General features: G+C 51.7%; 1 protein-coding gene and 1 pseudogene across 6 annotated transcripts; one reads left to right on the top strand and one right to left on the bottom strand.

Annotated features, from left to right (window-relative positions):
* Window positions 1-222: 222 nt before the first annotated feature.
* On the bottom strand, window positions 223-16,139 carry Dph7 (diphthamide biosynthesis 7). 6 transcript variants are annotated; one of them, XM_047524324.1, is made up of 9 exons: window positions 15,893-16,136; window positions 15,238-15,334; window positions 14,777-14,864; window positions 13,161-13,255; window positions 12,620-12,792; window positions 8,706-8,775; window positions 8,541-8,606; window positions 8,189-8,361; window positions 223-851 (listed from the first exon to the last, which is right to left on the bottom strand). In XM_047524324.1, exons 2-9 carry the CDS (start codon window positions 15,243-15,245, stop codon window positions 427-429), a joined length of 1,098 nt encoding a protein of 365 aa, XP_047380280.1. In that variant the 5' UTR covers window positions 15,246-15,334; window positions 15,893-16,136; the 3' UTR covers window positions 223-426. The 6 variants fall into 6 exon arrangements, with proteins under 6 accessions (XP_047380280.1, XP_047380282.1, XP_047380283.1 ...); XM_047524326.1 differs by having other exon boundaries at window positions 15,238-15,371; window positions 15,893-16,134; XM_047524327.1 differs by lacking the exon at window positions 15,893-16,136 and adding an exon at window positions 15,620-15,781 and having other exon boundaries at window positions 15,238-15,371.
* Window positions 3,104-4,589, top strand: LOC124964303 (histone deacetylase complex subunit SAP18-like; annotated as a pseudogene).
* Window positions 16,140-16,797: the final 658 nt, after the last annotated feature.

Here is a 16,797-nt window from a genome sequence, read left to right as displayed (position 1 = left end):
TCAAACTTGTGATTCCAAGTCATTGGGATTACAAGCATGTGCCACTATTGCACCCAGCTTTTTCATGTTCTTCTAAAATTACTTCCAGGCTAGGGATATAACTCAATGGTAGAGAACCGGTCTAGCGGGGGCAAGGCCCTGGATTTGAGCCTCAGCACCAAAAATTTCTACAGTTATAAAATTACTTTCGCTGTGATAAAGTAACTTTTTTTTCAAAAAAAGTAAAAAATAAAAGCTTCATTTAATCAGTACAAATGTTTAAAACACATATGAAGGGCTGAGAGTCAAAATCTACCAGAGAATTTAGTTTTGGAGGTGGAAAACCCCAATCACTACCAGATGTATCACCCAGTGGCCCAGCAGGAAGGGCTAGAACTCCTGAAGTCACTCCTGGTATAGCTGGGAAGGGTCTTAGTGATCTCAGGCTCAGCTGGCCTCCCACTTCCAGAGGTGAAGAACATGGTCATAAAAGGAGCAGGTGGCCAGGAGGCTGATGTCAAAGTTTATCCCTTCTGGGTAGAAGCTGCAGTCATAGATCTTGGCTGCAGTGTGTGACTGGCTGCCACTCTTCCTGTCCAGGAGAGAAGGCTTTGGCTTGACGGAACGCTGGGATCTGGCATGGCCCTCCCCGTCGTCATCTGTCACAGCTTGCAGGGAGGCTGCTGGTGATGTACTTACAACCTTTAGGCCGTGGGCCCAGTCTGCCAGTCTGGCTCCCATGTCGCCAAGAGGAAAGGAAAAGGAGGGAATGGGCTGCAGGGAACGGACAAGGAGCCAGGACCAGTCGGCCCCATAGACCAGTGAGTTGGGCAGCGTGTGGGACGTCAAGACCACCACTTCCTGCTTCTCCTCTGGAGCAAGACAGAATAGGAACCACAGTGTTACTTGGAGCTGATCATCCCCACTGACAACCCCTCCTACTCTCAAAGGGGAATTTAAGAGCAGTCAGCGCGTTTGTAGAGAAACCATCAGGGTGAACCTGAGAGAGGAGCAAACCACACATGTAGGCACTTTTCTCCAAGCTGGAGAGTTCAACAAACCCTTCTCAGGGGTTACCCCACCTGGAAGGCTGAGGCAGGATCACAAGTGTGAGGCTAGCTTGAGTAACTAGCAATACCCTCAAAATTAAAGAAGGGCTGGGAGCCAGGTGCAGTGGCATGTGCCTGTAATCCTAGCAAGGCAGGAGGATTGCAAGTTCAAGGACAGCCTGGGCAACTTAGTCAAGACCCTGTCTGAAAAAAAAAAAAAAAAATTGGGGAATGTAGCTCAGCACCCCTGGGATGGATCCCCAGCACTAGGATGGGGGGTGGGGGTGTTACTTTAAAGGAAAAATGAGTCGAGTCAACCAGATGGAAGGAAAAGAGACAGAGGAAACAGGGACCATGTGTTCAGTATAGAGAGGCCAAAAAGACCATGGCACATTCAAGGAACTGCAATTAAGCAGCCCTGGCTGCACCATGTTGGGTGGCCCACGGCACCAAAGCAAGCAGACTGTGCATCCCTAGCAAGGTCGACATGAAGTTTGTTTCTGCTTTCTTTCCAAGGGTAGTTTGGAGGGTGGAGCAGGGCTAGAAGAAGCCAACAGTGTTCCCACAGTGCACAGTCATGGTGGCATGGAAGAGGCATTACCTCCAGAGAAAGGAAGGAAGTGTGGCCAGATGGGAGCAGTCCACAACCCAGGACAAGGCCACACCAGCCCCAGCACCGCAAAAAAAAAAAAAAAAAAAAAAAAAGAACCAGCAGAAAGGAACTGGGATGCCAACTGGGAGAAGTGCCAGCCCCAACCCAGGCTTCAAGTCAGCCTAGAGGGTAAGTCACAGCTCAAAGTGCTGCTGCCACCACCTCTGATGCACCACCACTGTGCAGTCGCAGTGCACAGTGATTGGAGCCAGAAGCACAAAGAACACTGATTAGAAGCTGAGGGAAGGCCAGGACGACACTGGAGCCCAGGGACTTCACAGGCAGCTCTAGAAAGCAGACACAGCCGCAGGGGCCCTTGGGCAATAGTGTGGGCTGACCCTGGGGAGGACAGTCCCAGGAGGCTGTCCCAGGACCACCCCCGGGCAGTAAGGACCCCCACCCACCCTGACGTCCTCATCCAGTAATCACTCACGGCACCAGTTCCTGGTAAGACCACCTTCACAGATTCAAAACAAGCTGTGACCAGAGCCGAGAGCTAGTCAAGGAATGAACAGAGACACTGTCAAGGGGCAAGTGCCACCAAGAATGGTGCAGGTGAGGGACAGGTGTGGTGAGAGGGCTCTGGGATCTAAATGCACTGAGCACTCAGGTCCAGTAAAGGGGACTCCAACAGGCAGGAAATAACATAACATTCAAAACTGTGACCCAAGAACACCTCCCAGAATGGCCAACAAAGTGCCTGACAAAATCAACCTGGGGTACTGAAGTCTGCAACAGGCCCCTAGTAAATCCATTCAACTTGAAGGGTTAAGAAAAAAAAAACGATTCAATCCAGCTGAAAGGTGGAACCAACCCACATGTCTGTCAATAGATAAATGAGTAGTCAGCTCAAGGAAGTTCTGGCTCCAGATGCAACATGGACGAGTCCTGAAAACGTCAGGAGCCAAGAGACAGACATCATGCAAGGGTGGATATGTCTGATTCCTCTGTGTCAAGCACCTATAATAGGCAATCAGAGGCAGAGAGCAAATGCAGAGAGCCGCAGATGAGCAGTGGCCATGGCCATGCAGTGGCTGGGCTGCGTGGGCTCAGCAGGAAAGCGCTGGCCAGCATGCACAGGAGGTTCTGGGTCCTGTCCCCGGTACTGTTAGGAAGGAAAAAAAGCTAAAACGGCATATTTCATGTTATTCCTTTTAAAATTTTTATTAAGAGTGATTTTAAAAAATCATCAGGTCCTCCTCTCAGGAAAAAGCAGAATTACTTACAGCAGCCATCACACTCCCAAGGCAGCATCCCAAGTGATGCAGGAATATTTTCAAGAGATTCAAGCAAAGAAAGTGAGTCAGGGTCTTATCGCAGACTTCCCTCCAAGAGTCAGGGCTACAGGAAGAAGCAGTGCGCACTCTAGGATTCCAGGAGCACCACCCCAAGCCTTTCTGAAAAGCCTACCCAAACACAAACTCTGCCCACAAAGACTACAAGCTGCCAGCCCTGGTCAGGGGCAGGCACTGAGAATGCTCAGCCGTGAGCTGAGACTGAGGAAAAGTAGGGGGCAAAGGCAGAAAACCAGGATGTGAATGGCTGAGGGTGCTGCTCCGAGGTGGAGCACACATGCCAGGCCCTGGGCCCCCAGCACTGCCAAAAATTCATATCCTTTTATGATGATGTAAAGGTGTGCTGAGTAGAAAAAAGCCACTAAGAACGGGAAGGGCAGTGGGAGGCAGAATAAGCTCAGTGCTGTGAGGTGGGCAGCAGGGAGGAAGACCGGTGTAACCTGGCCCCACAAGAACACAACGCTCAACTTTGTGCTCATGCTCACTGCAGGGGTCAGAGGTCAGGATGAGCGTCTAGAAAACCAAAGGAGGAAGATGGCCCTGGAATGGCGCATTATTCAGGAGGAGATTAAGAAAGAGCCAGAGAAGTCAACTGACGGCGAGAAGACATGCCCACTGCTGCTGCTGCTGCTGCTTAAGTCTTCACCACCAGTCATGGCGGCCACCAGCGAATGGATGAGTCCTCTGCAGAAATGTACCCTCCAGCAGGCCATGGATTTACACGTGGATGGATGCAACTTTGAAAGAACTGACTAGTAAAAATAGTTTACCCAGAAGCTAGAAAGAAGGGAACACGCTTCAATTCTGCAATTATTTTTATGGATCTTAAAAGATCTGGCTATTGAGTTCATGTCTGGCAAAAAGGGCACTGCCGATTCCATGACCTTGCAGTTGCGCAAGTTCCAAATAAGCGATTACTCGGACATAGTGATTACCCCTCCAAATCGGGCACCACCTCCTTCAGGGCATGTGAGACCATATTCAATTTTATTACTATCTTTGGAATTTATTTTTCAGACAGTTATGTAAAATAAACTTATATACTCTTTCCTCCCCTGATTTTTGCCATTAAGCCTTTAAATTCTAAATAAATTGTAATGCATCTATTTAGGAGTTAGATTTGGATGTACTTTGAATATGAATATTAATAGAAAGTCTATGTTTCACACCTCTGTAAAATATGAATAAAAGTGTTCTTAGCATTCCGTGTAACACTATTGTTAAATATATGTGTACAGTCAAAAAAAACAAAAAACAAACAAACACACAACTCTCCTACACATGGAGAGCTACAGAGCAGAGTGGAGCCAGCAGACCACAGAGAACCAGGCAGGGAGTATGCCATGACACACCAAGAGATCACAGCAGCCCCGGTGACCTGCGAACAGCCCGGCTACCCACCCAGGCCAGCACCACACTGTCCTCCACAGCACGCCGACACCACACTGTCTTGAAGAAACACACTTCCACGGAAGAGACAGAGGCCCTTGACAGGGAGTCAAAGGCAGGGGCTGAGCCCTAATGACAGATTACACAATTCCAGCCATACTAAACCCAGAAATCTCAAGTTTGAGGCCAGCCTCAGCAACTTAGTGAGGGTCTAAGCAATTTGAGATCCCCTGTCTCAAAAATAAAAAGGGCTGGGGATGTGGCTCAGTGATCAAGCACCCACCCAGGCCCTGGGTTAAATCCCTGGTACAAAAAAAAAAAAAAAAAAAAAAAGCAAACTCCCCAAATTATTAAGTATAATTAGATTTAAAAAAAAAAAAAAAAAAAAAAAAGTCTTTCACATGAGGAAGAAAATACCACAATGGCAAAATCAAGAATAAAGACAAATTTCTAGCCCATATCAGTTAGAGAACTAAAATCCCCAAAGATTAAAACAAAAAAACAAAACAAACAAACAAACAAACAAAAAACTAAAACTGAGGGGTAAAAAGATTAGAAACCAGAGAGAAAAGAGACAAAAACACATACACAGATATTTCAAGAACCAATATTACAAAATCAGGCCTTTAACATATGAAAAATGCACAATTTCATTTGCAATTAGCAACGTGAAAATATGAACTACTGAGATGATATTTCTCACTGTCGGATGACACAGGTCCCAAAAGTACACAGCCTGCTGCAGGAAGCAGGCTGTCTGCACACTGGCAGTGCCTAGTGAAACCCAGCTTGCATCAAACCTCTGACTCTGCCATCCCCTCATCGGGCAGCCCTAAGACCCTTCTCCCCTGAAATGGAATGGGTGAGAGATGTGTGGGACCAGAGCGCGCCACCCCCAAAGCTGGAGGGCCACGAGCAGTGTGGGCAGCGTCAGGGGGCACGTGGAGGGCACTGAAACCTGAGGTGTGTGCAGATGTGTGGGATGGAACCTGGGACTCACGCACAGGGCAGGCCTCTACCACAGAGCCACACCCCCAAGCCCCAGGCAGCCTCCTGAGTGCTGGGACGATAGAAACTGCCAGGCACCTAACTTGATGTCAAGCACTACCGACTGAGCTATCTCCCCAGCCCACTTGATGTCATTTTTAAATGAAGTAAGTGAAGAACAAGGTAGTGCAGCAGGGGCCTATGATCCCAGCTGTGATCCCAGCTGCTCAGGGAGGCAGAGAAGGGAGGGTCGCAAGCAGGCTAGCCTGGGCAACAGTGAGAACCTGTCTCCAAAAATAACAGAAGGTGCAGCTCAGCGGTAGAGCACTTCCCTAGCACATGTGAGGACCTGGGTGCAGCTCAGCGGTAGAGCACTTCCCTAGCACATGTGAGGACCTGGGTGCAGCTCAGCCGTAGAGCACTTCCCTAGCACATGTGAGCACCTGGGTGCAGCTCAGAGGTAGAGCACTTCCCTAGCACATGTGAGGACCTGGGTGCAGCTCAGAGGTAGAGCACTTCCCTAGCACATGTGAGGACCTGGGTGCAGCTCAGAGGTAGAGCACTTCCCTAGCACATGTGAGCACCTGGGTGCAGCTCGGCGGTAGAGCACTTCCCTAGCACATGTGAGCACCTGGGTGCAGCTCGGCGGTAGAGCACTTCCCTAGCACATGTGAGCACCTGGGTGCAGCTCGGCGGTAGAGCACTTCCCTAGCACATGTGAGCACCTGGGTGCAGCTCGGCGGTAGAGCACTTCCCTAGCACATGTGAGCACCTGGGTGCAGCTCAGAGGTAGAGCACTTCCCTAGCACATGTGAGGACCTGGGTGCAGCTCAGAGGTAGAGCACTTCCCTAGCACATGTGAGCACCTGGGTCCAACCCGGCACCACTCCCGTTGTTTCATGTTGTAGAATGGAAAAAAAAATACATATGCTTATTTTTGCAAAAAGACACAATTGTAACCAAAAACTAATAAAACTGCTCACCTATAAGAAGTAAATGAAAGGAAGAAAAGGGAAAGAGGAGGAAGAAAGACTCTCTGAAGCATGCTTTTTGTCTAATTTTAACTTCTATACATTGCTAATGCTTTTATGCATTTGAAAGAAACAACTAAATCAATGAAGAGAAAGAAAACATCCTTTAACCTGCAATCCCAGCAGCTTGGGATGCTGAGCAAGAGGATCACAAGTTCAAGGCCAACCTGAGCAACTCATTGAGGCCCTGTCTCACAACAAAACAAAACCTGGGTGTGGTGGCACTACCTGTCATCACAGTGGGAGACTGAGGCAGGAGGACTGCAGGTTCAAGACCAGCCTCAGCAATTTAGCAAGGCCCTAAGGACTTAGTGAGACCCTGTCTCAAAATAAAAACATAAAAAAAGGGCTGCAGATCTGGCTCAGTGAACCAGATTGGGTTCAATCCCCAGTATCAAAAAATAAAATAACATAAAATAATAAATTTTAAAAAGGTCTGGGCTCAGTAATAAAGCAACGCTGAGTTCAATCCCTAATACCAAAAAAGTTACCAAATATACAGGACACTGTAATGACAGAAGAGTCAGCACATGAGGAAGATATGAGAATTATAAATATATATAAACCTAAAACAAACCCTCAGACCAGATGCAGGGTCACATGCCTGTAATCCTAGAAACTTGGGAGACTAAGGTAGGAGGATTGCAAGTTCAAAGCCAGCCTCAGCAACTTAGTGAGACTGTCTAAAAATTAAAAAAAAGAGCTGGGGATGTGGCTCAGTGGTACAGTGCTTGGCTAGCATGACACACACACACACACAATATTAATATATATAAACAAAACCCCAAAACACATGATAGCAAAAACAGACAGAATGAGGGTGAATAGACAAGTCAACAGTGGAGACTTCAGCAGCCCATTTCCAAAATGGAACTAGAGCAGCCCCATCAACCAGTGAGACCCAACAGATGTCTAGGTGCATGCCACCCACCAACAGCACAACACTGCTCAAATACCCTGAGCACTCTCCATAAATTACCCATAAATTTAACCCATAAATTAAAGGAAAATCCATCCCCATCAGTAAGAAAATGGGGACACTCCACAGAAATGTTTAAGTAGTCTACTCAAATGACTAGTGGTCAAAACAGAATCAGGGAAATGACGAAGTATCTGCAGAGGAGTGGAAGGGAAGGCACAAGAAACCAAAATGTGCAGATAAGCCCAAGCAGTGCTCAGGAGAGCAAGGACACCACGGTGCCCCATCACCCAGAGGCCTCACACCAATAGCAACAGAGACAGAGGGGAGGGAGCTGCGGGAGAGAAGGGTGGGGGCAGAGCAGGTCCTGAGTGTGGCGTGCAGGTAAGGAGCTGGCCTGGGAGCAAGTGGAGGAGGCAGGGGCACAGGGCGGCACACCACAGCTAGCGGCCAGGTGGCGCAAGGCCAGGGCCGTCTAGAAGAGGGGGAGGGGAGATCACACCAAGCGAGGAGGGGTTTGAGAAGAGAGAAGGGCACGAGAGCAGAGGCCAGGCAGAGGGGCTGTGAGGAAGGGGAGGGTCGTCAGCACATGTGGGACAGGGACGACAGGGTCAAGCCTCCACCCAAGAAGAACAGAGGAGGTGGCGAGGGGGACATGAGGTGGCAAGCAGGAAGCCTCCTCGGCGGGCTCCTGGCGGGTCAGAGGACTGCTGCAGGGCAGGAGGAACCAGGTGCCGAGCCTGACACCGGCTTTCTGAACCTGAGGTCCTGTGCTGGCAGCAGGAGCTGGCCTAGCACTACAAGGAGGCTGGGAGAAGCCGGGCAGACTGCAGCGGCACAGCAGGGAAGCCGGGCAGACTGCAGCGGCACAGCAGGGCCCCACTCACCTGTGGCCTTCTGGCAGCTGAGGACCCTGAAGCCGCTGTGCATGCAGGCCGCCAGGAGCAGGTGGTGGTGGAACGGGTGCCACTTGAGCCTCCACACGCCACCCTGAACAGGCGTGTCTGCCCACGGCTGCTTCATGTTCCGCGTGTCCCACAGCAGCACATGCTCGTCGTAGCTGGAACCAGGCAACCAGTGGCCTCGCTTCTCCTCGAGGGAGAAGGTGGCAGCAGGGAACACCTCCCGGGAGACCCGCCCCTCTCATCCTTGGAGCACAACCTTGCACTGTGGCTTGAGGCTGCCAGGACACCCGAGTGCAGAGGGGGCGACGCAGGCCCCGACCACGCCCGCACTCACCTTCCCGTGGCCAGGATGTGCTCCCGATGGGGGCTGCTCTGGATGCTGCACACACCCAAGGAGTGTCTGCAGGGAAAAGCGCCCCTGAGCAGGCGAGGGGGGCAAGGAAGGTCCACGGGGATGTCAGGGAGGGACTGCGCATGGGCCTGAGCCCCGGCCAGTTACCTCTTGCTGGTGAAGATGGACGTGGCAGGCATCCTGGTGTCCCAACCTTTGAGAAGGCCATCGTCCCCCCCTGTGTGGACAAAAGCAGCACATCGGCAGAGGACCTGATGATGGGGATGGCCACTTCTCAGAGAGAGACCTGCGAGGCCTTAGTGACGGCCCTGCATGTTTTCAGGCTGCCACCAAGGCAGAGGCGCCTGGAGAGGGCACCAGGAATGGTCACCACTGCATCCTAACTGCCTTCAGACCCAAGGTAGGTCTGGGTAAGCAGGAGGATCCCTGGGCTGTGTCTGCAAGAATAAAAGGGAGAGCTGCCAGCCGCAGGGCACAAGGCATCCCAAGCACAAGAGGCACTACCAGGTCACACCTGGCTAAGCTGCTGCTTTGAGGGCTCTGGGCTCTGAAGCCCTGGCTGCCCAAGCCCAGAATGGCTGGGCCCAGATCCCTGCCAGGAGCTCGCAGGGAAGGCAGCGGACACGAGGACTGCTGAAGGCTCCAGAAACCTCACACTCCCACGGGTCACAAAGGAAAAAGCTCTTTGTAGCCTTGAAGTAAAGAAGATCCCATAATGTTTTAGAGGAAGTGTAGAGAGAACAGGGCAGGAAGAAAAGTGCAGCTGTAGTGGAGTTGGTGTCTTGACCCACAACCAGTCTTCAAAGAAAAGCAACACCAAGCTGTTGTCATTCTGATGGAGGGGAAGAAACCCTCAAGAGCAGAGTCCACAGGGAGGTAAAGAGGAGCTGCAGGAGAAAGCCGAGGTCGTCCTCACCCACCCCCACCCACCACCATCCACCCATGTAGCCACCACCTTCCACCATCATCCACCTATCCACTGATCTGTCCATTTGCCACCACCATCTACCTGCCTATCATCTACCCATCCATCTACCCACCCACCCATCACCAACGTCCTGCCAGACATCCACCACCAGCCACCAATCAATCCACCCACCCACCATCCACTCATTTTCCTATCTAACAGGTATTTAGCGAACGTGCATTATGCACCTCTGTAAGAGATACAAGGGGTGTAGAATGCTCACGTGATCTACTAGAACCAGCAGATTCAGAAGACCTATAAATGAGCCTACAGGTGAGCCTCAAATGTGAGCTCAAGTTCTGTCTGCATGGGGCGGGGTGAGGCTACAGTCTGCCCTTTCTCCCCACCCCACACACTCACTCCCATCAGGAATCCTGTTGGGTCTACCTTCACCTACATCCAGAACCCAGCTTCTCCTCACCTGCACTGTCCCCACACAGTCTGAGGCACTGGACGACAGGCCTCCAGGCTCTGCCCACCCCTCTTGCAGTTCTGCAGTCAACACGTCAGCCAGACATCTTCAGTTTTAGTTTAAGCCAGAAGACGCCATTTTTCTGCTGAACACCCTGCAACTGCTCCCATTTCATCCCAAGTGGAAGTCACAGCCCTTCCTGAACCCGCAGGCCCCACGGCCTACTCTGTCGCCTCTGACCTCACCCTCTTCTCCCCAAACTCACCGAGTTGGCCTGGCTGCCCTCTACCACACCAAGCTTGCACCTGACTCAGGGCTACTGCCCACCCGCACCAGATTCTGACGCGACAATCTGTGCCCACAGCCTGCACCCCTCCTCTGCCACATTTTTCCTTCCAAACACTATTCCTCTGACATGCTGTGCCATGTCCTCCTGTATTTAGTGAACATCATGTTTTGTGTTTTTCCACCTCCCCCACCCCATGGAGGCACAGCGAGAGCAGGGACTTCAGTGTGCCGTCTTCACTGATGAGCCCTATCATCCAGTACAGTGCCTGGTACATCTTAAGTGCTCAATAAATACTGGCTGAATGAATGAATTAGTTCTGAAACATCAGGTCATTGTCCCCACCACACCCCTTCTCTGAATCAGCTAAGCCTCAAGGCAGAGAAACTTATCCAAGATGGAGAGATTCTTGGTCTCAGAACTGTTCAAGGGTGTGATACGAATAACACAGATAAGGACCTTGCCCTCAGGAAAAAATAAAATAAGCATGAAGCACATCACCCTAACTGAGTGAGAACAGCAGCAGAGGACCAGCCTGACCAGACTGGCAAGGCCCGACGTTCTACGCAGGCTTCTTCAAAGACAAGACTTTAAAGGGCTGGGGATATAGGTCAGTTGGTAGAGTACTGGCCTCCCATTCACAAGATCCTGCGTTCAACCCCCAGCACCACCAAAAAAAAAAAAAAGACTTTATGCTGAGCACACCAGAAAAATGGAAGCAGTCTCTGAAGGAAATGTATGATGAAATGTCAGGACGAGAAACAATAAAGAACATTAAGAAGAGGCGATGCAGAACACAGATACTCACTTGGAATGGGGTAGAGAGGTAAGCACTAAGCAGATTACACAGGTCTTGGGGCATCTCATTAGAATAAGCTTTTTTTTTTTAAATTAAATATTTTAAATTTTATCCTAAAAGGGAAGAGCATGGATATGGTTTGTAAGGTGTGACAAGGTCCGTGCGTGTCTAGGACCTTGACGCGGGAAGGTCGGGAGGGACAAGGTCCGTGCGTGTCTAGGACCTTGGCCCCGGAAGGGCTGGGAGTGGATGCAGACCCATCACTTGTGCTCTGCTGCACCCAGCTTGATGGGGCTGTGCCTACACAGTTCTTCAGGGAAAAGAGCAAGAGGCATTGGATTCCAAAGGATGCTCAAAAGATAAAACCAGACCTGGTGCTGGGGCTCAGTGGAGTACTTGCTTGTCCAGCATGTGTGAGGCACTGGTTTTGACACTCAGCACCACATAAAATAAATAAATTAAATAAAGGAATTGTGTCCAAACAACCAAAAAGATAAAACCAGTAAGACTGGGACTCTTGGGAGGTGAGGAGCACAGGAGTTGGTAACTGCTTCCTGGCTTCAGATCAGAACAACCAGAACACGCCCCTCGACAGATGCTAGGGAGGAGAGGTCAGACACAGGGTAACAGAGAATAAAGAGCTCAATTCTAGGTAGCAGAAACACCTTGGCAGCCAGCAAAAAAAAAAAAAAAAAATGGATTAAGCTCAGAATAAAAAGTAACAAAATGTGGTTGCTTCTGAAAAAAACAGTAATTGAGGCAAGGAAAGCAAAGATGGAGAGTGAGAAGAGGATCAAGGCAGATGTCAGATGAAACCAAACCCCTCCGTGCAGAGAGAGAGGAGCACAGCAGAAAGGAGGGCCATGCCAGAGACAGGCCTAAGAGGTGCAGAGCAGAGGGTGAGGCATGGCAAATCACAGGGAGGCCGCCCAGTGAGGCTGGGAGTGGGTTAAGAGCCATGGCCACCAGCAAGGACGCAGAAGAGTGGCTGGTGGAGGAGGCTGTGCGGTTTCTGACAGCCTGAGAGAACACTCACCACTGCACTGTGGAGCTCAAAACACAGACCATATCTTTTCCTCTGCACTTTGCTCTGTTCTCTCAGAGCCCAATTCCTCCACCTTCCCTTGAATTGCCCTTGGGAGAAGCTGCTCAAATGCCGACTTCTGTCAATCTCTCATTCCCACATCTGCATCCCCAAAGGACAAATCACTCAAAAAGACAAATAGTTCACCTCATTTCCCTCAGGTTTCCTTTTCTTTTGGAAGGTGAACTATATCCAGAAAGGAGAAACCTGAAACCTAACACGATGAAGTCAACAGACAACATGGAAGAAGCGTGGGAACAGGAGTGAGAAAGGACCTGGCACCGAGTGCCACAGAAGCAGGGCAGCTCCACGCGTCCCCGCTCCACCCAAGCCTTGTGATGCCTGAAGCCTGCGAGGCCCCAGCAGCTGTCCCAGAGGACACCCTCCACACAAGGTCCTCAGGAGCCCAGCACACTCAGCCCTTGGCCCCCGCCAAGCCTCATCCCCTTCTTCCCTCCCTCCCAAGTCTCCTGTCGGGGGCAAGTGTCTTGGGACCCAGTGCAGGATGCTGACCTGAATATACCACTTCTGTCTGCCAGTAGTTGAAAGCAGCGATCCAGGCCTCGAAGTGATGGGCCTGCCATGAGGCCATATGCTGCAGCCCCGACCCGGCCTCGTTCACCATCAGGAAGTGCAGCTGCCCCTTGGAGTTGCTGCTGATGATTTTCAAGGACTGGTCACTGGCCCTAGACACACAGGAGCCAATGGAGAAGCCCAATGAACTCACCTGCCCCCTTCTTTGGGTTCCCAGCCTCACCCCAGGAGAGGTTCTCCACAGCCCTAGCATGTGGACACACCTTGGGCTTGCTTGGGTATCTTTGGGTATCTACCACTGTTCACCACAGAAACCAGCATTGCCTTCTCTGCCCACTTTACTGCCATTTATCTAAGAGGCAAGGATTCCCCCCCCCACTTTTTTTTTTTTTTTTTTTTTTTAAATTAGGACTGGTAGTGATATTTCCAAATATAGGGAATCCAGGCTCAAAATTTTCTCTGTCCTGAAAACAGGAAATCAGTTCTCAGAGGAATGACTTGGGGCCCTCCTAGCCCTTACCTTCCAGATTTCCCAGTGGACCAATCAAGGGACAAGGCCAGACACTGCTCATTCAGAGTAATGCTGGACACTGGCTGCAGCAGGCTGCTGCTCTCCTACTAGAGAGAAAGAAACTCCCCTGTCCAGGCAAAACTCTCTCCCTCATTCCCTCCCCATGGGAACATGGCCACCAGCCACTGAGTCACACAGTCATGTAACACTGAAATGCCTGCCACATGCCAAGCACAGGAGGGGACTGAGGATGCTAGAGCTCACACCTCGAGACACTTCCACACATGTGACTCTGGGGTACGGTCTCTTGGTTTAGCCACCTGTGCGCTCAGGCACCTCTGCTGTCTCCACACTCCAAGAACCATGCCTGGCCCATGCTCTGTACCACCCCAGGCCTCCAGGGGCCCTGCAATTCTGTCCCCAGAGGCAGGGACAGTAGGAACTTTCCTCTGCTTTTCATTTCAGAAGTCACAAGAGTCATTAAAATGCCACTTCTCACCAGGTATTGTGGTACACACCTACAATCCCAGCAACTCAGAAGGCTAAGGCAGGAGGATCACAAGTTTAAAGCCAGCCTCAGCAACTTGGCAAGGCCCCAAGCAACTTAGTGAGACCCAGTCTCTAAATAAAAACTAAAAAAGGGCTGGGGATGTGACTCAGTGGCTAAGGGCCCTGGGTTCAATCCCCACTACCAAAAAGTTAAAAAAAAAAAATTTTTTTTAAATTAAAAATGTTACTTCTGTAGTCTAGGATTTATGCAAGTTTCTTTTTTTGATATAGGGTCTTGCTAGGTTATCCAAACTGTTCTCAAATCCCTGGGCACAAGCAATCCTTCCACCTCAGGCTCCCAGGTACCTGGGACTATAGGAACCTGCCACCATGCCTGACTGTGAGCACCTAAACAGCCCAAACAGTGCATGGCCCCTGGAAGGCCCCCAGCAGGCTGCTGGGCCACAGTCCTGTCTTGGGTGTATGTGCTTCTGCCTGGAACCTGGTCCGTGAGCCCAGTCTTCCTCGGACATTGTTCCCCCCATTTCTAGGACAAGGCTACGGCTGAGCAGATCTAAAGCAAGGCCCTTTCTACACAGGCCCTGAGTTGTCACAGTGGGCTCCTGCTCTGGTCCCATTGCAGCACCTGCACTGGGGTTTGCCCCTCCCTCCCACAGACAGGGCGCAGGCTGTGGGCTGTTGATGTCACTCTACACGGTGTCTACTGTCTGCCTCCTCCCACAATTGTTAGGTCATTTTGCAAACCATGGCACAAGATCACCGTGAATCACTTAGACAAACTCACATGAGCTCATACTCTCCCAATCATTTTTACATGGGAAAGTCACTACTGTTCTTAGCCCCAGTATCAACCCAAGGCATGCCTGCCCAACTTTCCTTACAGAACCCTCAGATCTACAGTTTAAACAGCCCCAGCCCTTCTGCTAGGGCACATGAGGTAATAACCTCCTCTCACCAGACCCCCATCCAAATTAAAACAGATCCCTGCCTTCTTTCAACATTGATGATGCAGTCCAGCGTTAAAGGGACCATTCTAGAAAAGCATCTGCACAGGCACAGTCCCCCACCCACCCACTCCAGTCCCCTCCCCCCATAGCGCCTGGCCTGTCACTGACCTGAGATCCCCCCAGGCGGAGCAGCTGAATAGATCCACTGGCATCTGCCAAGCCCAAGAGCGCTGAGCCAGCCACTGGGATGTGGCACCTGGAGAGAACTCACACATGAGAACACAGGGTGCACACCACAAGAAGGGAGCATTGTGCTTCCCAATTTAAATTTATTACTTAAATTTCAGGCCCCAAACCAAGCTAGAGTCTACAATCCTGCTCACACACAAAAAGTTTCCCCAGCTCATAAAATCACAATTCTCATTGCTTACCAAGCTGATTCTGACTCTGCGAATGGGAAACTGACAGGGAGATGAGCCCAAGAAAAGTTCCTGCCCCGTGCCACTGGCAGGTGGGACAACTCAGAAGCAGCCCACCTGATGAAGATGCCAAAGCACGAGGCTCCCTGATTAGGCGAGTGGAGCTCAGGACCAATTCCAGACCAGGTGGGGTTGCTATCAAAGTCATACCATTTCATGTCCAGGATGGCAGCAGTATCCCTTCTTTGGACCTCATCCAGAGAGGAAGTAGAGTTGTCCTCATTGAAACTGTACAGGTAGAGACGACCTAAACGGACGTGAGGCTCCTCAACCTCCAGTCCACCCTATAAAATATGTACATTCTCTGATTACCCCCAACAGATGCCAAGAACCCAAGACTTGGGAAACCGGATCCAGTAAGAAAGGCAGGCCAAGACTGGCAAAGGAGCCCTCTGCCTGGAAGCAGAATCCTTAATTTTCTGGGTGGGTCAAGCCTCTCTCCTCCGGCATGTGGTCAGTAAGTAGGTGAACTCTCCCCACCCAGCACGAACGGCTCCAGTATGGGCCAACAGGACCAGCACGGCTAGGTTACCTGTGCTGGGAGTCCTGACCTTGGCCTGCCGTTCCAAGGGTCCGTCCTCGCTCTTCGGCGGCCAGTTCCGCGCTCACCGATGCCGTCCAGAGGGCAGGCACCACCCTAAGAGGCTCTGTTTCATCCTTACTGCAGGTTCTGGCGGTGAGCTGGGGCCGAGCCGCCCTCTTGGATCTGAGCTGTTCCCTGGAGGCCAGGCGCCTCCCCCGTGCCGGCCTCCCGCCCCGCACGCTCTCCTGGTCCCCTCGGCCCCGGGCCTCCCGCCCCACGCACCTTGGACCCGGACTGGGACCCGCACCCGGAGTCCGGCCTGCGCAGCTGGTAGGTGCCGCAGGCCAGCAGGTGCCGGTAGCCCTCCAGGGGGCACCACTCCACGCTGTCCGCGGTGAACTCCGTGTCCACCGTCTGCAGCGGCCGCGCGCAGCGGCCCGCCATGTAGCCCCGAAGGACGCGAGACCCAGGCGGCGAGGGGGACGCAAGCACGCTCGGCCGGGCCGCGCCTCGCCAACTCCTTCCGGGGCGCTACTTCCGGCCGGTCGAGGCCACCGGGCTGCTGAGCCCCCTGCAGGCCGCAGCCCGCAGCGAGAGCCGGGTACGGCACGCGCGTCCGCCCGGCTGAGCAGAGCAGGGCTGAGCAGAGCAGCGCCTCGGCGCGGCGGGGCCGGGAGCCTGCGCTGGGATGAGGGAGGCGCCAGTTTGGCAAGGGGCGTAATATAATTCTTACTGGGCGACTGAGTAGCTGCTGAAGCTGCTCACGAAAATCCCTGTGCTCTACCGGTTCAGGAAGGCAAGTCTGGGACATTGGCTTGTACTGCATCCTGCCCAGAGACGTGAGGACCTCAGGATGTGCCCTTAGAAACAGGATCTTTACAGAGGTCGAGTTAATATGAGGCCCTGATGCAGTTACTGTAGGTGTCTATGAAAAAGGAAATGTGGACACACATGGCAGAGGAAGGCCAGGGTGGGACACCCCAGGGGTGTGTGGAGGGTGTCATTTGAAGATTGCCACTGGAACCAGGCATCTACAAAGCCAAGCCAGGAGGCCACTGGGGCTGGGAGAGGCATGCACCCTTGAAGGAGTGTGGCACCAGCAGCTACTTAGACTTCTGGGTTCCTGACTCCTGAGACACTCATCTGTTACTGCAGGTCACTTGGTTTGCAGTAGTTTGTTATGAAAG

This window comes from Sciurus carolinensis, chromosome 14 (assembly GCF_902686445.1).
Source record: "Sciurus carolinensis chromosome 14, mSciCar1.2, whole genome shotgun sequence".
Taxonomy (NCBI): Eukaryota; Metazoa; Chordata; class Mammalia; order Rodentia; family Sciuridae; genus Sciurus; species Sciurus carolinensis.
This window is presented reverse-complemented; position numbering and strand designations above follow the sequence as displayed.